The sequence below is a fragment of the Magnolia sinica genome, chromosome 1, assembly GCF_029962835.1.
Source record: "Magnolia sinica isolate HGM2019 chromosome 1, MsV1, whole genome shotgun sequence".
Lineage (NCBI taxonomy): Eukaryota > Viridiplantae > Streptophyta > Magnoliopsida > Magnoliales > Magnoliaceae > Magnolia > Magnolia sinica.
The window spans coordinates 105,185,513-105,210,111 of record NC_080573.1 but is presented as its reverse complement, the minus strand read 5'-3'; the positions used below and the strand labels follow the sequence as shown (position 1 = coordinate 105,210,111).

Sequence of the window (24,599 nt, the reverse complement as noted above, 5' to 3'; positions counted from 1 at the left end):
ATGAATGACCTAAGTGTAACTGATTACACTAAATGCAGGCGTTGAGAAGTGATTCTCAATACTCCTATGGATGCGCATGATTTCTTTCTGCAGTTACATTCCAAGTTATTTAAATTCAAGCATTCCTATGCTTACATTTATGTTAAGTTGATATTATTCAGATGTGTATGTAACATGATTTGAGTTATTGTTCCATTACTGTTTTACATTCCATATGAATATCTGTCGTAGTGTAGGATGTTTGGGACTATGCCTTAGTCCAGGAAATCGGTAATTGACCCTTTTGTCGTGGTTGAGATTGCTTTCGCCACGTGAGACGCATTAGACGAACCCGAGTCGTATTAGAGTTGGCGGCAGTGGTTTGGCCACGCGGAGTGTTTGCGCACTCTATGTCGTTCAATTCAACGTGCGCTCGTGCTAGTCGAGTTCGTCAACTAACCCGATTGTCCAGTGTATGTTAACCATGTATGGACGCTACTGCTTGAATCTAGGGTACCGAACTTACCAGTGAAATCCTAATAACCATGGTACCTGATCCGCTAAGACTCATGAGCCGGACATGGTGGTATGGGACACCGTGGTCGAGCTGTCGGCCTACGCTGGGGTGACGAGCCTCCCCGTAGTGACCAGTGAGCAACTAAACTCGTGAGCCGATTATGGTGGTATGGGACACTATATTCGTGCTGTCGGCCTACATTGATTGGTGACGAGCCCTTTGTAGTGACCTCGAGCATACCTGGATACCACAAGGAGGTGACGAGCCGATCTGTGGTAGTAAGGGCATGAAAGGCGTGCATTGATTGGTGACGAGCCCTTTGCTACGACCTCAACTATATGATCGTATGAGATGTCTAGGATTGACGACCCTAGTATGGATCACTGTTTGGATGATGATATGAGGAAGGTATCTTAGCTTCCCAATCCTGATGTATGAATTGGACTAATAACAACTTGGTAATCATATCCATGCACCGCATTTGCATGTGCTTTGTAGATGTGGCGCACTTTGAGGCGATGTCATGCGTAACGTGAGATGAAGACGCTGAGGGTGTACGCGTGAGGGCACGCATCATATTGCATTCATACCTGCATTAACAAGAGTACTTAGGATTTATTTAATTGTCCTGCTTTATCATTACTGTTTGATTGAACTGATAGCATGTTAACCAAAGGCCTTATTGTTCCACCGAGTTGATCACTCACTCCCACGTTTCGGGCGGTGTTTCACACCCACCAGACTGTCTTAGGCCCCGATGTTGCAGATGTGGATGTGACGTCTGAGGCAAGCGAGCTGGATGACGACGAGGCTGCCTTCTCCTATATGCAGTTTTCAGACGGGTTCTAGCGAGCCTCGGTCTGTTGCGCGGGATCTATGGGATTACTATTTTTGGGAACTGAAATGATGTAACTTGTACTTATAAATTTTGATAAATAACACTTTTACACGATCTGGTTGTATATGTAATTCAGGGACTTACACTTGTACACATATTTTACTATAAGTCTTCCGCTTGCTTTATTCACTTATCCCTGAATCATATCTGTGTTTTGGCTTAATCTATCCCATGTTTATGTGCTAATACAGTCAACATACATCATTCATTAATTATGTTGCATAAGTGATGTTTTGGAACTCGGGAGCTGAGTTATGCTCGACCCCCGAATTTCAGGGCGTTACAATAACCCAAATATACAAAACATGGATTAAATGTGTAATTAGATGTTGCTTTCATTCATTTTTTTTCAGGCATTGCTTTGAATTAGGAATGGTGTGTTGTTATGAATGAGATCTTCATGAGGGTGAACTTCATTTTGAATTAAATGCTAAGGGAGGGCAATTCAGTTATGGATGGGCTTATGCAGATAAGAAGTTCAAGCAACAACAACTCCTTCGTTATATGCTGCAGGAGGGTAATTTAGTTGTGTTAAGGATCATTGTTTAAGTCGAAGGATGCCTAGATTTTGGCATGTTTGAAGAATTCAGAATGGCTATATTTTTTTATTATTTTTTGGTTTATAACAAATGTACATTGTGTATAATATAAATGCCTTATACGATAGGTGGGGTCTTTTTTTTTCTTTTTTTTAGGGTCTGTCCTAGTTCATGTACATTTTGTGCAGCTATAGGTCCATTATACGATACGCGAAGAAGGTGAACTCCATTTCTTTTTTTATGGGGCCCACTTGAATTAATGTACTTTTTGTGTTGTTTAAGTGCATTATACGATATGTGAGGCATGTTTCTTTTTATGGGTCTTTAAGAATTCATGTACAGTAATTTTAAAAATTGATGAAATTACATATTGAAATTCTACTTATGGATGTAATGAAATGCTGTTTACATATTGAATTTTTACCTTTGAGATGCGACAACGATCAAAGAAGTTGAAGTCATGCAAGTGACAAGTTTAGAGATTGTTGGAGGCTCTTGAGGGTCTTCAATTGAGTCAATGCTTACTTTTGATGATTTGCAAACACAACATACTTGTATAACGAATATCACATCTCCAAGCTTAGGTGTTGAATTGCAATTTTTGTCATCTTGATTGTTGGGTTTGATTTTGATGTTTCTTGCCTTACTTAGTATTCGACAGGTCAGGGCTGGTGCTGTTTTGGGATGTACAGTATCCTACATAATTCAATTCAACATCCAAACATGACCTTTTATTCACCAACTGACATGACTTCTTATTTAACTAAATTTTGTGACTTGAATTTATCTAGGTAGCTATTACTTTTGCTTTATCACCTACGATTATTATTTTATTTTTTTTACTTTTTGGTATTTTTTTTATGCTTTTTCTTTTGAGGGTTTTAAATGAATGAAGATTGAAAATTGGAAATAGAAAAATAAATTATAATCTTCGCCAAAATAAACAACCATGTCACATTTCTAAGTGAAATCACTTCACACTCACACAACCATGTCATATCCTCAAGTGCAACCTCATCATATAGTCTATCAATCGTATCACATTCTCAAGTGGATCCACCACACCAACTGTTAAACAACCATTTCATATCCTCAAGTGCAACCTCATCACATAGTCTATAAAGTGTTTCACATTCTCAAGCGGAACCACATCATACTATCACACAACCATATCATCTGCATCCTCAAGTGTAACCTCATCATATAGTTCATCAACTGCATCATATTCTCAAGTGGACCCATTGTTAGCTTCACTCCTTAAAAAAGATCATCAGTTAGTATGATCCAAGAAGGGAGATGGACCCATTGTTTACGGCCACTTTGATTGATAAATACACCATCTATTCCACTTTTAGTTACACGATCATACAACTTTGTACTAGAACCAAAATTGGGAGGATGGGTTACTTTCTGTGAAAGTGGGTGTCGATAACAATTCCCTATATATATATATATATATATATATATATATATATATATATATATATATAAACATGCATAACTACAAAGTTACTGAAACAAAGGAAGATGAAAAGATGTCTATATTTTACTCGGGGTCTATGGATTCCATCTACAGTCCTTGTTTTGATCATCTTGAAGTAAAACTCATTTGGGTTCCTGAATGCAACTTTCTCCTTTTTCATTGAATAACTGTTGTAACCATAATATATATATATATATATATATATATATATATATATATAAATCCGTCATCTAACATAAAACACTTCAAATAAATCTAAAAACTCTTTAACTAAATCTACGGGGTCACCATTAAGAGCAATCGACGAAAATTATTCCTAAACCTTATATAATCTGTGGGCCACTAGAGTTTTGAATGGCCTAATGAATGTGCTAGAATGATCAATCAAAGTGGGCTTGTGAACATTTTAAGAGGAGACATCCTTCCTTTGCAGCATGGTTTAAGTTGCAAATGATTTGCAGGCACATGCTTTAAGCAGTAAATGATTAATAGGTAAATGATTGTGTGCATTTGGATAGCCTGTAAAAAATTTTAAGTCCTGTAAATAGAGAACCAATCGAGCCTGTAAATGAAATCCAAACTTTTTGCCTGTAAATGCTGCAAATCATTTACAGTTTGTAAAATGATTTATGGGCAAAAAAGGCCATCCAAAAGCAAGAGGATTAGGCAATCAGGGAATCCTTATTTACCAAATAATAGAGGATCCGAACTCAAAAAAAAATTATTATTATACTTGTATCGAATGTGGACAATCTATTTGCTTTATTCCCAACCATTTATGCTGCGAATTAAAGAAGGATTCAGATATATTCCATCGGGGAGACTTGGGGGATCCACCATCCATGGCGAGGCCCATCATTCCAACGGTAGGGATTTCAATCAGTGGGCCTTATTTACACAAAAAACCTTAGCAATAGTATGCAAATCCTTGGCCGTAGGACCATCATATAGAGTAATTGATGAGTTACAGTCGTAAGGATGCTGTTTTTTCTTGGCCGCAAGAAATCCGTAACGTTAAAAACGGTAGGCCGCAGCATGAAAATCGACTTACACAAAAATCTGGCTGGCCCTCTAATAAGATGGGCCACGTTAATGGAATCAATTAACGATCTACGGTTTGATTCAGAGCCTGATTTTTGTGTAATGTGATCTTTATGGTAGGGCAGTGAAATGACAGAGAAGAATCCAATAGCTTGCCAATGGAAGCAGCCATCACTTTTCTCTAAAGCAGTGAATCTTTTTAAAGAATGTGGAGTCCAAATTTAAAGGAAAACCCAACTAAAATATATGAAAATTCAAATACCAACCTCATAAATCTTCTGTAATTTTCATAACTCTCGCCTTTTCGCCAGAAAGGAAAACGACCCAACAGAAGAGAGAGAGAGAGAGAGAGAGAGAGAGAGAGAGAGAGAGAGAGGAGATGACTCTCCCCCTTTTCTTCTTTGTCTTTTCCCTCCCTTCCCGTTTTCTTTTTCTGGTTTTTTTTTTCCTTTGTTTTTTTTTTAAAATTTTTTATAATGACTTGGAGTCCGTAGTTTTCTTTTAGTTTTTTTTTTTTTAAAAATATATATTTTTTAAAGTGAGTAGTGACGTGGACCAATTAGGACTGGGCAATCAGGGAATCCCTGTTTACCTAGTAACAGAGGATCGAGATTCCCCCGATAAAGGGATCTTGTTGAAAATATAAGAAAGCTCTGTGATGTATTTTAACTAGCAACAAGAGAATATGAACCTTTGGGAGGACCCAAAAGAGCCATACCACTCATACCCGTACCTTGATGCAGGTACCATGGTCCAGTTGAAGCACTCATGTAACATGACATACTGAAGCCCATATTCTAGCATAAGAAAAAACAAAAATTAAAAGAAACAAGGTAGCATCCAAATCCAATAGAAACAGAAATTGACATGTGACAACTCTTTAAACAATTCTTGTTAAAGATATGCAATTTTCCTTTCATATGGGGACAGGTTGGGTTTTGAGACACAATGCTAGTTGGAACTTATCAGTGGTTGGAAGGTAACTTATAATGCATCAGGTTCGAAATATTTCAATTTACCTTGCTTAATATTCTTGTATGCCCATTTTCTATTTTTTGAGAATGGAAATGTAATATTTCAGATCACAAAGTGACAAGTGGGCGCAATCAAATCAATTAAGGTGGGTGGAGATATCAATTCCATGAATGAATGTATAAAATAGATGGGCACAAGAGGGACTTTTTGTGGCCCAACAAAGACAAGGTGCTTTACACCGTTTGTTATGTTTGTTAAGTACGTCCTAAGACATAAAGAATAAAAAATAAAGAAGGGTTTGATTTTGAATTATTGATTGGGAGTTATGGTTACAGTCTTCATGGTGTTGAGTTATAGTTTTAAAAACTCCATGACTTAAAGCCATGTAACAAATTCCAACTTTGCCTAAAGTCGAATGATATCCGTCTGGTTCGGGCAATTCGACGTAACCTTGTAAAAATCTTCCCGAAGATTTGCCATGAATCATTTGGGTCCCATTTGCCAAAATAACTCGCCCTTAAGTAATGAGGATTAGGCAATCAGGAAATCCCTGTTTACCAGATAACAAGGGATCTAGACTCGCTTCAATTATAGGCTCACGCGTAAAATGAGCCGGCAAAAGGGTGCAGCTTCCGTGAATCCCCAGATTCACCGAGGTGGGTGGGATCCCTGATTGTGGGGCCCACAATGATATATTTGACTACATCCACGTTGTCCATTCGTATTGAAAGCTTATTTTTGGGTATAATCCGAAAATGAAGCAAACCCAAATCTTAGATGGACCATAATACATGAAACAGTGGTAATTGACCGCTAAAAATTTCATGTGGGCCATGAAAGCTTTGGATCTAGATGATATTTGCGTGGATGAAGGTCTTTGTGACCTTATAAACAGGTTGGAAGTCAAATAAACAGTCCGGTGGAATCGATGAAGTTTCAATGGTTGGGATTTAATCAAAACTGTTTATATGGTGTAGTCCACTTAATATTTGGATCAACTTAATTGTTGGGATAATGCTCTAAAATGAGCTGTCAAAATGGTTGGACAATGTGGATTTAAGGCACATATATCATTGTGAGCCCCACCCACCTCGATGGATCCACCGAAGCCATCCCGTTCTTGTTGGCTTCACCACCCAATCTGGTTCCCTGTCCGTCACATGCTGGTACTGGTACAGCAATCCAGACCATTCAAATTGTTGGTTCCTTTTTAAATGAATCATATCTCATCTCTAAAACTACACTGATTAAGGCAGTCCTAACCATCCAATCAAAGTCTACCAAATGGATGGTTACGAAGAAAAAAGTGAGTGGTCCGGTAGAAAATGGAAAAAATCAGACAGTTAAGATTATCACCCTGTTAAAATTTTGTTGATACTCCATCCATAGTTGGTTGGCGAAAAATTACAAGGTAACTGTATTGATTCTGTCGCGAAAGGCGGTGAAATGACAGAGAAGAATCAAAGCAATGAATCTTTTTAAAGAATGTGGAGTTTATATTTAAAGGAAAATCCAACTAAAATATATGAAAATTCAAATACTAACATTATAAATCTCCTACAAGGAAGGAAAATGACCCAATAGAAGATAGAAGAGAGAGAGGAGATGAGACTCTCTCCCTTCTCTTCTTTTTCTTTTCCCTCCTTTCCCGTTTTCTTTTTCTTAGTTTATATATATATATATATATATATATATATATATATATATATATATATATATATATATAATGGTTTGGCATCCGGAGCTTTCTTTTATTTATTTTTATTTTTTAAGTGAGTGGTGACGTGGGCCAATGAGGATTAGGATAATAGGAAATCCCCGTTTACCAGGTAACAGAGGATCCAGACTGGGAAAATAAACATTACAGTGGGCCCTGGGAGCTTTTTAATGGTGGGCGTTCAATCACCACTGTTTCCTGTGGTGTGGTCCACCTGAGAATTGGATTCGCTCAATATTTTCGACCACGTCCTAAAATGGGCTGGAAAAAGAAGATGGATGGCGTGGATACACGACAAATCATCAATGTGGGCCCCACAGCAAGGGAAACACCCGCTAACGTGTTACCCGGGTAGCAATCAAATCTTCTTCGTTCACCGCAGGTCCGCAGGGATTCTAATGGAATTATTTGATACTCCGCTTGAGTACGACCCTCAATACACAGGCACTTGGAAATGGTATGCGTGGCCTACATTAACAACCTCCTAAATTGTCGAAATCACTGTCTGTAGACTGTAAATTACAATACCCAAATAAACAATCCTGTTCTTGTCCACCTATTTGTTGATGTAGCACTTTTGAATATTATTCATCTTAACCATCCAATAAATGTGAACCAATCTGATAAGTAATTAAACAAATAACCTTAAATCTTGCTCCATGACAAATCTAAATAAGGACCTATAATTTGGACAGTTTAATTTAATAAATTATATTCTAAACATACAATGTTTAAGTGCTTGCGTATCATCCATCATACTATCTCCGAGTATCAAAGTTTTTTCTCCATCGGAGATATACGGTGGAGCCATACGGAGTCGTCACCTGGTTTTAGCAGCTGCGTAAAACACCCAAGCTCTGTTGATCCGTCACATATATATATATATATATATATATATATATATATATATATATATATATATATATATATAGGGAAAAGGTACTATACGGTCGACCGTACCATGGGCTTCCGTAAGGTCGAGCGTTGGCATAACGCTGGCCGTCGGATGCTGAAATAAAAAATCAACGGCTCCCGTCAAAACGGAATTTTCAATGTTGAAACCGGTCGTTCCGGTTACATTACATCCCTACCCCTGCAACCTTCTCTCCATCGGACTCAATTCCAGCCCTCTCTCTCCCTCAATCCCTGCCACGAGCGACGTCCGCGTGCGGCCCTCTCTCTCCACCACCAGCAACCGCCTGCACCCCTCTCTCTCTACCACCAACAACCGCGTGCAGCCCTCTCTCTCCACCACCAGCATAGATGTTCCTCATCGCTTGTGTCCCTCAATTGGTACCCCCAGCCACGACCGCCTCCATCTGACGGTAAGGTCGAGCGTATAGTCGCCACTCACGTACGCAGATTGGCTGATGGGGTACTACCCGTGTCCCGAGCTCGGCACACACAGGAGCTCTGTGGGGCCCACAGTCATGTATGAGTTCTGTCCATTTTCATGGGAGCATCGTACGGAATAATTGTCACAGTGAGGCTCAGATGTCCTACACATGTGCGAAGGTGGTACGTGTGTGATGTGTAAAGGTGTATGTGAGGCTAGCAAAGCTCCTTGGATCATGGCTCATCAAAATCACCAAGATAAATGCATCCAATCCCAAATTAAAAATATACAACCTCAGCTGACTCTGCTTTTTTACTGCTACAATTTATTTTGGTTCTGTTGTCTTATATTTCTACTCGTTTCACATTCATCTGTTCATCACTGTTTTCCCTCTACTGGATCTCTTTCTCAAGTTGGGATTCTTTTGTATGATCTTAGTGGAAAACATAATCCAAGTTGATTTGATTGCTGTAATTAATTCGAATGGAGTGTTTGTATGCGCTATTGAACTGAATTGAAATTTTTAGTCTAATAGGTTGTTTTCGATGCGCTATCAAATTGAATTGAATATTTGAATTATTCTAGCAAAGTGGTTTTAACAAATGTGGTTTCCTTTCAAATGCATTACTTTCAACTCAAACTGAAAAAAAACATAAATGCAATTTGACGGCTACTTCCTCTTTCTGAATACTGCAGAGCATATTAATTTCTGTCATTTCGCCTTTATTAAACTGAATGTTCGCAATTCAATTACTTCATACATCCAACCGGAGCCATAAAGTGGAAATGGGCAAATTCTGTTTTACCTATCTTAGCATTCAGTTACTATTGCATCTTTTTGTTCAAGTGGATGCAACACATCCATGTGTTATTTTTATAGAAAGCCTTCCGAGATGTTACTATCTTGATATCTTATTATTTTTTCCTGATTAACATTAGGTCTGGTTTGGTGGACACCTGAAAACAGGTTCATCTCATTTTATGTATTAGAGGTCATAATTTCTAATACATAATTATGATTAACTAAAATGAGATGAACTCATTTTCAGGCATTCAGGCTCTAAATATTTCTGTCAAAAAGTAATTTGCCACTACAGATTTTACTAGCCATCATAACCTTCTTTGATATCTCTACCAAGCACATCCTTGTGCTACTTATTTTGATTGGTTTTCTATGCAGGCATGGAATGAGCAGCATAGATCTAGGATTTCAAAAGGTAGACTACAAGGCATGGTTCGATTGTTTATAGTGGAAACAAATCACTCTTGTTGATAATGATGGTGTCAAGTTAAAGTTTCTCTTGTGGGGAGAGCAGGTTCTCCTTGCGAATCTTTTCAGGTAGGCTCTTAATTGAATTTGGATTTTCATGTTATCTTGCTTGTGCTGCCATGATCCCATCCTTTAAACTTCTTTTCAGTGTAGGAAGTATGCTTGCACTGGATAGACCTTTCATTGCAAATGTTATAGACAGTAATATGCAAACAAATGCTGAAATCTGTCTTGAATATGGTAGTGCCACGCAGTTATATTTGGTCCCCTTTATTCAACATGAAGAGCAGGTTATTACGAAGATGCTCATTGACAGCCATGCATTGTCTACATTAAATGTTCCATGACATGTATGTTTCTTAGGTACTTGTAGCATCCACACCAAATTGGTGTCAAGGATCAAGGCTGTTGAATGGATTGAGTCAAAGTCAGGGTCCTAAAGTTTCTCAAGTGGCATTGCCCTGCTGAAGGTTCTATTGACTTCAGTAATTATCCTTTCAGAGTAAGTATACCATCATCCTCATTTTGGAAACTTTACTTTTTTCAATGATGTTTGCATTTTGCCTTTTCTTTTTACTAGGTTGCAAACCTTTTATTTCTGTTATGCTAAAAAAAAAAAAAAGAACTAGGGCTTTGGAGATTGTTTGCTTATGCTTGTCAAGTGCAAGCAATTTACTTAAACACACACATTGGCCTTAGTGAAGCAAGGTTCTCGAAGTCCATTAATGAGTTCAGATGTAAAACAATTGGAAAAAAGTGAACCTATCCCTGTCAACTAACTGTCAAAAGAGCAAGATGCTGGCTTCCAAGAATCACTGCCAGACTACTTCATGGAGTCACATATGGCTGCAAAACCACCGTTATCAACACATTGCAGAATTCAGGGTTGAACAGCCAGCTTTTGTCATTCCAAAACTGAAATACTGATTGATAAATAGTTCATAATTGTGCTGTTGTAGTTCTAGATGTTATTATAGGCCTCCTTTTCTGATGTGGAGGGGTGGGGCGGCATCCTGGTGCAACCAGGTGTGTGGGTGTGGTGGGTGAGTGGGTTTGGGAAACAGCCCAGATCACCAGCTAAGGCCCCTAAATGACTGCTCAATGATTGAGGTATGGGTGCAGAGCCAGCCAGGAGGTTTGCCTAAAAGCAGCTACCCTTGAAAGAGTGTGTGCATGCATGTGTGTTTTTGTCTTCAGCTAAGTAAAACCTTATTGCTTACTTTCTTACATCATCAATGTGTGTGTGTGTGTGTGTGTTCTTTTCCTCTACATTTTTTTTTCCTTTGTAAATTTAAGATATTTAACTGTTTTTCTTTCGCTAAGTAGAATCTTATTGCTTATTTTCTTACATTTTCAAAGTCTTGCAGTCATTTATTGTTGATCTTCGTGACAAGATGACTGGAATCAACCTTTATGGTGCTGTAACAAACATCTTAAGAGAAGGCAATACTGAAGAAGCTATATTTTCTCTAACAATTGAAGATACAACAGGAGCAATTGTGGCAAAGCTACACTTTGTTAGATCTTGGTAATGACAAACGATCACTTCTTAAGTATTGCTTAAGAAGACAATGTAGTATTTGTGAAGACAATGTAGTATTTGTGACTGCAAGACCTAATGGGTGCTACCATTGTTTCCACTAGTCTGTTGACTTAATGGGTGCTACCATGGATGGATCATGTTCTAAAATATCACACAGATTAGAAATTCTAGCCTTCCAATCCTTTTTTTTTTTTTTTTCTTCTGAATGTGGAGTGGCTGCATTTTTTCTCATAACCATCAATTTGCAATCATGAAGAATTTTGGGCGTCCTTAATCTTGGGTGGGGCCCATGAGATCAATGGTCTATATACCAAACCATGACCTCCACTGGCCCAACACCACTGTACAAATCTATGGCTTTCCAAATTACTGTCAGTTTTGAAATCGAATTTTCATATGTGGAAATTTCTTAATGTCAGTGGCATCTCTCTCTCTCTCTCATGCTTCTACTAGTCTTATGTTTTGAATGACAACATGTATGTAGGGGGTTCTTACTTCCATCTTTTATCGAGAGCAGCAAAAACAACAACCTTCTTTATTTTCAGTTGTCAATGGTCAGTCTACTGTTCAGCAGGTCACACCAAGGCGGAGCTCCAAACAATCAGGTAACTCATTCCAGGTGGTCCTCTATAATTTCTGTTTTGTTATGTTACATGGTATCTCATGCCAGGTGGTCCTCTCTAAACCTGTGCTTGGCCATGGGCCATTCATTAACCAGGCCTGAAATTCAGGTCAGTGTCCAACCCACATGCATAAAAACCAGGCCAAAACCTGGTCCATGGTCAGTCAGGCCTGGAAGCGTGACAGGCTAGTCCAGCCCAAATGTTACATATGCAGGTTAGTGTCTTTTTTTAAAACTATATCATTCATCTCCTAGTGAAATTGGTTATTGTTAGTATGAGAGACATTATTATAATTTCTATCAGGGCATGTACTACAATGGTAAGAAATACCATTATCCTAATTTCTTGTCTTTTTTAAAAAAAATATAGGCACTATTAACCGTAGCTGCAACTAACTTCAGCCTATTGCAACGATTAACTACAAATATAATCCGTAGCTTATTTTTCTTTTGAGCTACGGAAACTATAGCTACGGCCTTTATCCGTAGCTTTTGATATTTTCCTTTGGCCAAAATGAGATCCATGTGATCCGGAATCAAATCCCAAAACGGGACAAGTTGAACATAGTGGGCCACTACAACAGAACGTGCACGCTTTGCTTTGCTTTGCCTTGCTATGCAAGAAATTCTTTGTTATGTTAGCATGCCTATGAGTTGTAACATGCACGCTTTGCTTTGCTATGCAAGAAATTCTTTGTTATGTTAGCATGCCTATGAGTTGTAACATGCACGCTTTGCTTTGCTATGCAAGAAATTCTTTGTTCTGTTAGCAATCATCATTTGTGTGAATTTCCAATCAGCTTTTTTTTTTTTTTGGTTATGTAAATAAATAAAAATTATGTAAAGCAATAGCCTTGTTAAAGGACTTTCATTTCAAGATAAGCCAAACATCGATCATTTCATTTAATCATATTCCCATATGTTCAACATACAACCTCTAGTTTCCCACCTATTGTAAGTCACACAACGTTGAATTAGAAGCCAATCATCGAGCATTTCACAAGGACTGTAATATGCCCATATAATCATCATGCAATCACTAGCTTTCCACCTTCTATCAAGCCACAATGCATCGAATTAGAAGCAAAGAGTGCAACAAGCAGTGGGTTCCTTGTGAAGCTCTTGGGATGCATTTGAATCGTCCTCTGATGAGCAGCTGCTAGAGCTCTGTGCATTCAACGCAACACTGGGATCTTCTTCGTCGGTGGTCCTAACTGTCTTCATATTCTTCTTTGCTTGCGAGTTTTTTCCATTTCTTTGGACCTGCATTTGAATTATAAAGATATTATGGAACAAACCCATTAGGTGGGTCAAACCACATTGCCTTGGTCCAAAAATCAGGCCACTACTACAGTCATCAGAGGGACAACAGACATGCACTGAATGCAGACCATGATCTCTCTCTCTCTTTTTTTTTGAGTTTCCAATTTTGATTCATGTGTGGCTCACTGGATTTTTCAAGTAAGGGCACCCACATGGTGTGCCCCAACAGAAAATCTCACACACCAGAGGACCCATTTGTCATATCCAAAAGAAAAACACAGTAAAAATTTAAATACTCACTCGAGAATTCTTCTTCGGATTCTCAGATGGGCTAGTGTTGTTGTTGCTGTTATCAATCATGGCCTTATCTGATTCAGGCGACTGAAATTTTCTCTTGTGTGACATTGTTTGATTTGGAAGAACAGCCACTTCTGACGGGTCCCCACCGGAATCTGCTAAATCCTCGCCACTCATCTCTTCATTCAAGCAGATAATATCTTCAAATAGATTATTGGGAGCATCACGGAGCGACAAGATCTTATTTTGATCATTCATCTTGCAAAGATCAATTGACATTGAGCTCAAGGGACCCACATTAGCATCACCAACAGCATAGACGTCGCAATCTGAAGTGGGGGCTGAGAAACTAGTACTGTTACATTGGGGCCAACAGTACAAACTAGAGTTAGCAGCATCACTAAAATGATAATAACAATCATCATTATGTCCCGCCATGTTAGTACTGCTAAATCCTCGCCACTTATCTCAGGCCTGTTGTAGAATTATTCTGCAAGAATCCTTTCGCTCACCCATATTGAACGTAACTTCACTGCAATGTAACCACAAATGAGTTGTTTTTATAAGAGATGTTTGTTTCTTGCAGGGGCCAAGGAGCAATAGCTCTTCATCCAAGCCGGAATCCAAAACTAAAGACAAGTGTGCTGTAATGTAAAGAAAGCATTTGTATATGATGTATTTCCCTCCCAGTTTTGGCCAATTTGTTGTAATACATGGAACATCACCTAAGCAATCATCATTTGTGTGAATTTCCAATCAGCTTTTTTTTTTTTGGTTATGTAAATAAAATAAAAATTATCTAAAGCAATAGCCTTGTTAAAGGACTTTCATTTCGAGATAAGCCAAACATCACCATATGTTCATCATACAACCTCATCATCCAACTGGGTTGGGAAGGGTCTTCTCATCTGAATGGTTTTCGAGATATGCCCTTCAAAAGTGGGGGCCCCTAGTATCAATGGTCTGGATCGCTGAAGCACAGTTCTGTTGACACAAACTGTAAACTGGAGGATACCATCCATGTACATGGTCTGCAGATATCAAAACACCAATATCAGAGGCTATCAAGAAATGTGTGTATTAGAAGTAGAAATTGCCTCATGTTGTCAGGAAAAATAGACATGTCCCAAACCTGTTGACAAAGGCGGTCGAACGATGACCTGTCAGCCTTGAATAGCAGTGCCTTTGTTACTGTAAACTTGCATTGAATGATCTCAGATCTGCACAAAAACAAAAAGTACTTGAAATTGGTAAAAAATAAAAGATAACAAAAATGCAACCCATGAGCAAGTCAGCACATTGAACGAGATGATAGGCACGTACTTATGCTGCAATTCATTTCTAGCCTCAATCAGGTAATTTGCAAACTGGCCAACCTGCACAATGAGAAGCTCTCCACTCCTTGAAATCTAAGTGTATACAGACTAGTATTTTGTGCACCTCTCCACATGCTGTGAGCTTGAATCTTAATTTGGCAAGAACATTCCACAGGACCATCACTAGGTTCATATGGCAAAACAAATTTCCTTTGTTCCCCCACTCTTTTAATTAGTTAATTAGTTAATACTAACACTAACTGAGAAATCATAGTATATACTAATAGAGAAAGTGATATTAGTGTTAGTTAATACAATAGACATGTGATATGTTGGCAAGAAAGACAGTTGCATGTGAAAGTTCACAATCACATGCATCCCATGAATGGAACCTTCACCAAGAAGCAATGTGTGACATGCATCAACTGAACCCAAGCGCAGTTAAAGGAGCAGAAGTTATGTCCAGTGAGCAGCCCATTGTAGAAATTTTTCCAAGAATCATAAGAATTCTTGCTTTGGATATGATTGGCAAAACGGAATAGTAATGCCAACCCCAAATAGTTGGGAGTTGGGACAAGGCTATAATGATGGGTTGAACACAATAATGAAAATTTGCACATGAGGTGCGCATATTTATTAGCTTTGTTCACCTGCAGTAATGTTCTTCTTCACACCCTCGAGGACATGGAATGACCGAAGGCAATGTAAACTGCTTAGAGTGAGGCAAAGCCAAGCTACCATTTACTAGCGCCTCCAAGACCTCTTTTGGTACAAGATTGTTGTTCTTCATATTACTTGAAGAACATGACTGTACACTGTCATAGTTCGCCATGAGAGTATTATCTTCTTCATCCGATAATTCAACTGGACAAGCCTCTTCTAAAGAATGTGAAGATGTCTCATGATCATGTTCTGTATTTGCTGGTAATTCCAGAGATTGCAAATAGAGTTTCCTACCAATCTGAAGTTCTATTGAACCAATATAACAAAAACAGTAGCTACATACAAGGCAGTCAACCTGCAAAACATAAGAAATTAGTGAGCGATATGTATATATGAGAGGCCAATGTAAGAAGAGTGAGACTAAACCACTGCAGCTCTTCTGATGGGAGCTTCAGCCAGATCAGCTACAGCAAGGAGAATGGTCTACAATATGGTGGAGGTGAACAGATGGGGGTGAATGACAGCTATTTCTACGGTGGGTTGGATGAAACCTAGAAGATATTCAATGGCTTCAATGGGCTGTGGGGAGAAGTTCCATTAGAGTATGGTTATGAATGATAGCTTTTTCTACAATGCAAGTGTAATGATGTTGGAGGGAACAAAGCCCAATGAGATCCATGTGATCGGTAATCAATTGGAAACAATCTCGAAATTTCATCAATGGGTCATGCTGTGAGCTTAAATCTTAATTTGGCAAGAACATTCCACAGGACCATCACCAGGTTCATATGGCAAAACAAATTTCCTTTGTTTCCCCACTCTTTTAATTCTACTTTTCTAACTGAACCCAATGACAGAATAAAAAAATGCAAGAAAACAAGGAACCAGTGGAATAAATTTCCTATTGATACTGGATACACTACAAGCAAATTTTTGGTCATAATTTTAAGTATGAATACTTTTTTTCAGTAACTAGAAAAACAAGGCCATCAAAAAGAAATCTGAAAAAAAAAACAAAAAAACAAAAATTAAAGAAAACTTGGTGATAATCAACATCCTTAGAACCTGCTAAGCAGGTTGTTGTCATGGGTTTGAGCACCCATTATGGTGAAATTTCACTGTGTGGTGTGAGTGCGTGTGTAAAAAAATAAAAAATAAAAGTACAATTGACCATTTGTAATTCAAATCACTTGCATATCCAAAGTTCCAAACATAGCCTTAGAGAATCAGTGCACTGAATTGAATCAACACTGAACTAAACTCAGCAAATTTCATAGTATGAGCAAAAGGTTAAACAGAGATGTCGACAGCCAAACAGTAAATACAATTACTGATCAATTCCTTAACATAAATATCACACATATAACTTGTTTGATTACTTGTAATAAGCATAACAGTTAGACTGCAGATCTGTCTTACATACATTGGCTTTCTAACTGAATACATGGATAAAGCTACAAACAGCTAGTGAAGTGATCATTCTAGCTGATGAACTCACAAGCGATGAGGAACATCTATGCTCAATTTGAAGAATCCTTTTGAAGAAAAAAATTGCCCATCCTTGACAAACAAGAGACGTATTGACTCATTTTCAATTTGGAGCCTGCCCTTATGCCTAAGGGTCGACTGCTTAACTGGGCCTGTGTATTATCTGGTATGTCAATCTTGTAAGCGTGATGAAAAGATTCAGCCAATAGTCTACACTCAGTAGAGAAAATCAGACAGGTAATGATTCTCCTATCCGTAGCTACCTGTACATTTCGCCAGTCACTATGCTGGGGGCCACCACTCTCCCATACATCACTACCACCACCACCATCATCCACACCATTCATATCAAATGAAAGATGGAGCTTACATGCTTGGAGGGGAGAATAACTGTAGCTCTTCTAATGGGAGCTGCAGCCAGATCAGCTACAGCAAGGAGAATGGTCTACAATATGGTGGAGGTGAACAGACGGGGGTGAATGACAGCTATTTCTATGGTGGGTTGGATGAAACCCAGAAGATATTCAATGGCATCAATGGGCCGTGGGGATAAGTTCCATTAGAGTATGGTTATGAATGATAGCTTTTTCTACGATGCAAGTGCAATGATGTTGGAGGGAACAAAGCCCAAGGGAGGGATATGTACAATTGACTGTAAAATCATAAATTGGATTGTTCCAGTCTATGAAAGATAAGGGAAAGCACAAAATCTTGCAATCATACCAAGTCAATTAATATTTCTCACTTATTTACTTCTATGTATGTTATTAGAAAAGAGAAAATGTTATTCAAAATTTCAATGACCTTAAAACACCGATCAACAATAGTTGAATGTTTCACTGTCCTTGAAACATGCACGCAAATATTTTGTAATAAGAATATGAAAATCGAAAAAAAAAATGCACATTATTGCCATGAAAATGAAATCAATCCACATCGTCGACATTAAGAGTAGTGGATGCTTCAATCTGTGATCTATAATAGGTATCTTCTTAGTAAACAATTTCAAGTTATTCCTGCATACAAAAGGACCAGAAAAATTTTCAATTATACATCCATTGAAACTTAACTATATGCATGAAAAGGAAAAGAACAAAAAATTGTAGGCATCAAAAGGAAAAGAACATATATTTAAGTTATTGTTTTAATAAAAGGGTTAGAATTCGTACATGTAGCTGATGGCGCAAGCTTGTAGACATTTAAGACATCATGCCTTTGGTACCGATCAATCTAATCATGTGAGATTATATAAGTACATGAAAATCGAAAGTATATATTAAACATTCATTAATAAATGCCTTGATAGTTACTTTTTAAATACCTTGATTTAACATCCTACCACGACCCTGTACTATATTTTTTCCTCTTGGCCTACCAACTGCTTTTCCCTTTCCTCTTTCAATGTTAGTGCCATAACTGTGGAGATAATGAATTTTGTTTAAAATAATGCAATGTATGTAAGAAATCAAATAAAAAAACAGGGAAAAAATATATACCTGGCTTCTTCAGATGCATTATCAAGTTGGTTATATATAGGACAATTTCGTTTATCATGCCCAATAACCCACTTGTTACACCCACGGCATAACTTACTATTCTCCTCCCTGCCAGATTTAAATCTTTTACTCGTTCGGCCTTTAGTACTAACAACTATCGGATCAAGTACTACGTAAGAGTTCTTAGAATGTGCATTAAACAATAGATTGCTTTCACCACCCTCGACATTCTTGACAATACTGGTTTCTTCTTCGATTCCACATTTTTGACGAACATTTGCAACCAAATATTCTAAAGCTGATAACACAGGTTCCATTATTTCTGGAGTCCTCGTTCCTTCATTTATTAAATAGTTCATCATACGAGATATTTTATTGCGCCCCAAAATGGTTGACTCATCAATGTTTGAAGACAAATGAGTTGAGTCACTTTTATTTTTTTCTTTCGCATTACGTGTCCACCTTTTAAGTATATAATGAGAAGGCATTTTTATGATGGATTCTTCCTTGAACACAACTAATAAATGCCTGCAAACAATCCCACGAAATTCGAAGCTCTGACAAGTACAAGAACCAACCCGTTCATCATGGTTCCAAATAATTGTATACATTTTATCATTCCTTCTATAGTCGAATATATTATATTTACTTAATGGTCCTTCCCTTACTACCAGCTTATTAACAAGTAAAGCACTTTCCTTCACCTCTACTTGAAAGTCATAAAATACTTCTCTTGTATAAATTTTTGCCATCTCTGTTTCAATATCGATCGAGGTTATTGCTACGGGTATACTATATAAAGTGTCACAATCCGATTTCAACTCATTATGCCGACGTTTTTGTAAAGCGCGATCATATCCTTCTGCAAATTCTAATAACGTTGACTTATGACTTACAAAATAATCAAAGAAGGCATTCATGCCTTCACTCCGTTGTGTCGTTGACATCCCTGCATAAAACGTTTTCTTAACATAAGCTGGAATCCACATTTTACGTATTGTGTACAAATCTTGTAACCATTTATTTTCTTCAAGGTTATAATCTACAATCATTTTCGACCATAATGCATCAAATTCGGCTTCCTCATCGCACATATATACACAATTTCTCCAATCATTGTTGAATGATGGGTTCTCATTAATTACTTTACCTAACTTCTCTGGAAGCTTCTGAACAATGTGCCACATGCACAACCTATGCTCGGTATTCGGAAATACACTTGCAATTGCAGCAGCAATTGCTGGATCCTGATCTGTGATTATAGCCTTTGGAAGCTTCCCACCCATAGCTTGTAACCATGATTGAAATAACCATTCGAAATCTTCAATGGTTTCACCAAACAGAAGCCCGGCACCAAATAAGATAGATTGCTTATGGTGGTTGACTCCGACAAATGGACCAAAAGGCATATCAAATTCATTTGTCTTGTATGTTGTGTCAAAACATACAACGTCACCAAAAGCTTCATAGTCTATTTTTGAAATATTATCTGCCCAAAAACAAGATGTCAATCTACATTCATTGTCAATTTGGATTGCATAAGTAAAATTATCATCATTCATCTGTTTATTTTGAAAGTAAAGAAGCAACTCTTGAGCACTTTTGCCATGTTTGTCACGCCTTTGAATTTTTAGAGCATTTCTTGCATCTTCATCAATAAAACCCATTTTCTCAGGTCCTCCAGCTTCATTTGTAAAAAAATTTAACACTTTAGCTGCGCCAATACCTGCTTTTCTCATGTTATCCATGACAACCTTATGAGAATCTGTAAAATGTCGATGTGATCGTAAACAATGAACCTTGCTTGGACTCATTAAATTGTGACTATGTGCTTCCACAAATGTCTTAACTTCCCATCTATCTGATCCATTCTTGTGAACTACAATCTTTGCCTTGCAATCACATCTTGTCATGGCTCTTGGTCTCTTTTTATGATCTGTTGCTTCTATATGCTTACGATGTCGATACCCTTCCTTAGAACATATAAAACTTCGCATAATTGTTTCACCTGTTTTCATACTATTCCGCGTTGAACCTTTTCGTATACTAAATCCACACCATCTAGCATATTCATTGTAAAAATCATACGCAACATTTTCAGAAATGAACACCATACCAACTATTGGTTTCACTTCCTTGGGTGCTTCTGGAATGAAATCATATGGATGTGAGATTGTTTCTTCATTTTGATTTGTCTGGTGTCCATTATGATTCTCTACACCTGCATTAGGTTGTGACTCCATTTCCCCAACTACAAGTTCAAAGTAAACATAAATTCGGTTAATCAAAAGCTACAAAATAAATATGAGGGTACAAAAATTACTATTTATAAATAAAGAAGAAAAAATATAAAAGAAAAAAAAAACAATAACAACCCTTAGCTTAATCTAGTGAATCATAATGGCATATTTTACAAAAGTATCAAATTACTCTCTTCTATATAATTTTAGGAATTGAAATCAATGAGCATGCAAAAAAAAAAAATTATTTAATTGTAGAAACATAATGATGAAGTAACCCTTGAATCAGCCCAATTAATCACTAATCGGGAGAAAGCAATAACTATTCTGTTTCAATTAAAAACAAAACAATAACAACAATAATAACAGAACTTAACATCATACAATTGTTTATCGGATTGTGATATTTAGTGAAGGATTACATGAATTGCATACAGTAGAAAGTATTTTAAGAAGTATGCTTAGCATGATTAGGATATTTGCTAGAATCTCAGGTTAGGGAAAAAGTACGTGTTAGCACTAGATACAATAATACAAGGCCACTAGCAATCTTTTGCAACTGTCCAAGTCAACAAGGTTACTGGCTTCACCAATTAAAAATACAAAAGTAAATTTTACAAAAAAATAATTAAAAAAAAAAAGATAAAACAAACCATTTTTTCTTTTACATGCAAAAACTGATATTGATTTGGGTTTGGAATCAGGGAAGCTTCAGTTTCAAAATGTTGGCATGTATAATCAGGGCTGTAGATATGTTGGGCCTAGGCCAAGAAACTACAAAATTTTGAACACGTCCAGCCCGACAATTCAATATCTAGGCCTAAGTCCTGCCCACTGACAGCCGGAACTATGATAATTCCTTGTGATATTCTTGATATTATGAAACCTGCTATTAAAACTTAATAAAAACCTACATACAAATTATTCTTTTTGATGTTAATGGAACTTGGAACCCCGGCCCATGGCTGTGGAGAGTTCCGTTTGTCACAAAAGCTTGACCGCATTATTGCGGAATCACCAAAACATATGTATTGTCATTGTTCAAACACTAGAAATCTATCAAACACATGATCCAGAGCATCTCAATCTGAAAAAAAAGAAAAAAAAGAAAAAAGAAGCAACAACAACAAAGAAAATCCTAAAAAATAGAGGCCTTACCTGTAAGGCTCAATCCGAGGCTGCACAGCATAGTTGTAGGGGTCTTACCTGTAATCGGAGGCTGCACAACGTGGTGGTAAGGAATGAGGAAGAGAGAGGTGGAGGCGGTCGCAGCCGGGGGTACCGATTGAGGGAGAGAAGGGGGGAGAGAGAGGTGGAGGCAAACGTTGCTGGTGGTGGAGAGAGAGGGCTGCACGCGGTTGTTGGTGGTAGAGAGAGGGTTGCACGTGGTTGCTAGTGGTGGAGAGAGAGGGCCGCACGCGGACGTCGCTCGTGGCAGGGATTGAGGGAGAGAGAGGGCTGGAATTGAGTCCGATGGAGAGAAGGTTGCAGGAGCCTGCACGCGGTTGCTGGTAGTAGAGAGAGAGGGCTGCAGGCGGTTGCTGGTGGTGGAGAGAGAGGGCCGCACGCGGACGTCACTCGTGGCAGGGATTGAGGGAGAGAGAGGGCTGGAATTGAGTCCGATGGAGAGAAGGTTGCAGGGGTAGGGGTAGGGATGTAATGTAACCGGAACGACCGGTTTCAACATTGAAAATTCCGTTTTGACGGGAGCCGTTGATTTTTTATTTCAGCATCCGACGGCCAGCGTTATGCCAACGCTCGACCTTACGAAAGCCCATGGTACGGTCGACCGTATAGTACCTCTTCCCTATATATATATATATATATATATATATATATATATATATATATTTATAGCAATCCACTCCACCCATCAGATGGGAAACATCATTTCAACCGTATTCATAAGATATCAGTCTAATAAAATACCACAATGGACCATACCAATGGGATCTATGTAAGATTGCTACTAAAACCTCTAAGTTCAAGCGGCGTGCGCAGCGTGAGTGTTGGATCAGGCAGATTCTCTTAGTTTTGCTGTATCCTGATGAGATACACATGATTAATGGATTTGATGAAAGATACGCAACATAGTCACCTCACAAACAAACTCATGTTGGCGTTCTATCCTGTATTGTTCCAGTTAGTGTGGCCCACTAGAGTTTTGGATCTATCTTATCTTATTTTTATACCTATTATCCAGTATCGAGAATATAACCTGATGGACGCTGTGGATATTACATATGAAATTGCTGAGCTCCCCAGAGCTTAGGTATTTAACTTGCATAAAACAATTGGTGCAGAGGATTCCGATCCCACCATACTCGGCCTTCGGCATATCAATATTCGGTGGAAGCGGAAGAAGCGAAGTCCGGTGGATCCCTCTTTCTAAAATAGGGACGTGGATTGCATCCTACCCCTGCCCGGACCGTAATCCGTCCGGGCAGGGCTCCGTGGGGGCCACAGTGATGTAATTGTTTTATCCACGCCGTTAATTGTTTTTCTCAGATCATTTTAAGATATGATCCAAGAAATTAAGTAGGTTCACAGCTCCAATGGACCACACCAAAGGAAGCTGCAGTGAAAATGACACTCACCGTTGAAACCTTTCTAAGGGCCACCGTGACTTCTTTTTTTTTTTACCATACAACCCATTCATAAGGTCATGTAGACGTGGATGAAGCGAAAAAACAAATATCAACTTCATCCGAAACTTCTCTAGCTCACAAGAAGTTTTTAATAGTGGACGTTCAATCCCCAATTTGTGGTCCACTTAAGCCTTGTGCCTACGTCCTTTTTTAGGTCATACCTTAAAATGATCTGAGAAAAACGATGAACGGCGTGGATAAAACACTTACATCACTGTGGCCCCACAGAGCCCTGCCTGGATGGATTACCGTCTGGGCAGGGGTAGGACGCAATCCGCGTCCCTAAAATAGACGTAGTATTTTAGGGAAGATAAACTGTTTATGTTTATGTTTGAAAACCAATAACAATTAGAAAATTTTATCCGTCTGATCTGTGGACGATAAACTGACGGTGTAAAACAAGAAAAGCCTGTTTGGGAGCGTGGATTTGGAACCCTTGGATTTGAAATCCTCCTATTGTGTTTGGCACCTTGGGTCGGGAATCAAATTTAATCCATAAGTATCTATGCATGGTATATTTACTAGGGTTTGAATTTAATTATTAGATCAACTTTAATATTTCTAATTAGTGGTGTATGTAATATTTGATATGATGGTTGTAATAAGCCCTCTGAAATATATGCTTTGCTCGAAAATGATGAAATTCCAATTATCGGATTGGCCATAAGGACAAGATCATGTCCGAGTGATTAACAAATAATTTTTGACGGTTGATTTACATGGACAATGTTTGGACGGTGCTAATCATCATATTAAAATAATTATAGTGATGCAATTGATAATCAAATTGTTTTTGGATATCATTAGTGGGCCATGTGTCCAATAAAATAATAGTACGGTGACACACATGTTACACATGTAACTATTGAAAGGATTTTAGGTATAATCTAAGCTCTCACCGTGGATTTTAAATCCCCGGTGCCAAACGACCCCATAAAGGTCAAGTGAGCGGTGAGATCAATTGAAGAAAAAGTAATGGCTAAGATTGGATCATGGGTTTTACTTTTAAAACTTAAGCCATCCACCATAGTGCCAGTACATGTGTGGGCCTGATCTATGCAACACCCTGCCAAAACGCGCGACTTGGCTGCGATCCCAGAGCCAGCTGTGTGGTGAGACCCTGATAGTAAGGCCCACCTTGATGTATGCATTGCATATCACAGTTTGTTTGTTTTTCTAACTTATTTCAAATGAAGTAAATATATATTATATATTTCAGGTGGACCTATGTTAAGACTCAAATATTGCATAATTTTCCCCATTTACAT

At 38.1% G+C, this 24,599-nt stretch overlaps 1 protein-coding gene and 3 long non-coding RNA genes across 4 annotated transcripts; 1 reads left to right on the top strand and 3 right to left on the bottom strand.

The window, feature by feature from the left end:
- The first annotated feature begins 9,737 nt into the window (after window positions 1-9,737).
- On the top strand, window positions 9,738-11,367 carry LOC131255462 (uncharacterized). Its single transcript, XR_009176081.1, has 4 exons — window positions 9,738-9,824; window positions 9,904-10,045; window positions 10,119-10,257; window positions 11,123-11,367. It is a non-coding gene; the product is annotated as an uncharacterized LOC131255462 (long non-coding RNA).
- Window positions 11,368-12,799: 1,432 nt separating this feature from the next.
- Window positions 12,800-17,914, bottom strand: LOC131255416 (uncharacterized). The gene is made up of 2 exons (XR_009176028.1): window positions 17,853-17,914; window positions 12,800-13,030 (listed from the first exon to the last, which is right to left on the bottom strand). It is a non-coding gene; the product is annotated as an uncharacterized LOC131255416 (long non-coding RNA).
- Window positions 17,915-18,631, bottom strand: LOC131255366 (uncharacterized). The gene is made up of 3 exons (XR_009175994.1): window positions 18,269-18,631; window positions 18,117-18,177; window positions 17,915-17,963 (listed from the first exon to the last, which is right to left on the bottom strand). It is a non-coding gene; the product is annotated as an uncharacterized LOC131255366 (long non-coding RNA).
- Window positions 18,632-18,638: 7 nt separating this feature from the next.
- LOC131248266 (protein FAR1-RELATED SEQUENCE 5-like) lies at window positions 18,639-21,932 on the bottom strand. Its single transcript, XM_058248463.1, has 3 exons — window positions 21,842-21,932; window positions 18,719-20,694; window positions 18,639-18,653 (listed from the first exon to the last, which is right to left on the bottom strand). Exons 1-3 carry the CDS (start codon window positions 21,870-21,872, stop codon window positions 18,639-18,641), a joined length of 2,022 nt encoding a protein of 673 aa, XP_058104446.1. The 5' UTR covers window positions 21,873-21,932.
- Between the last annotated feature and the right edge of the window lie 2,667 nt (window positions 21,933-24,599).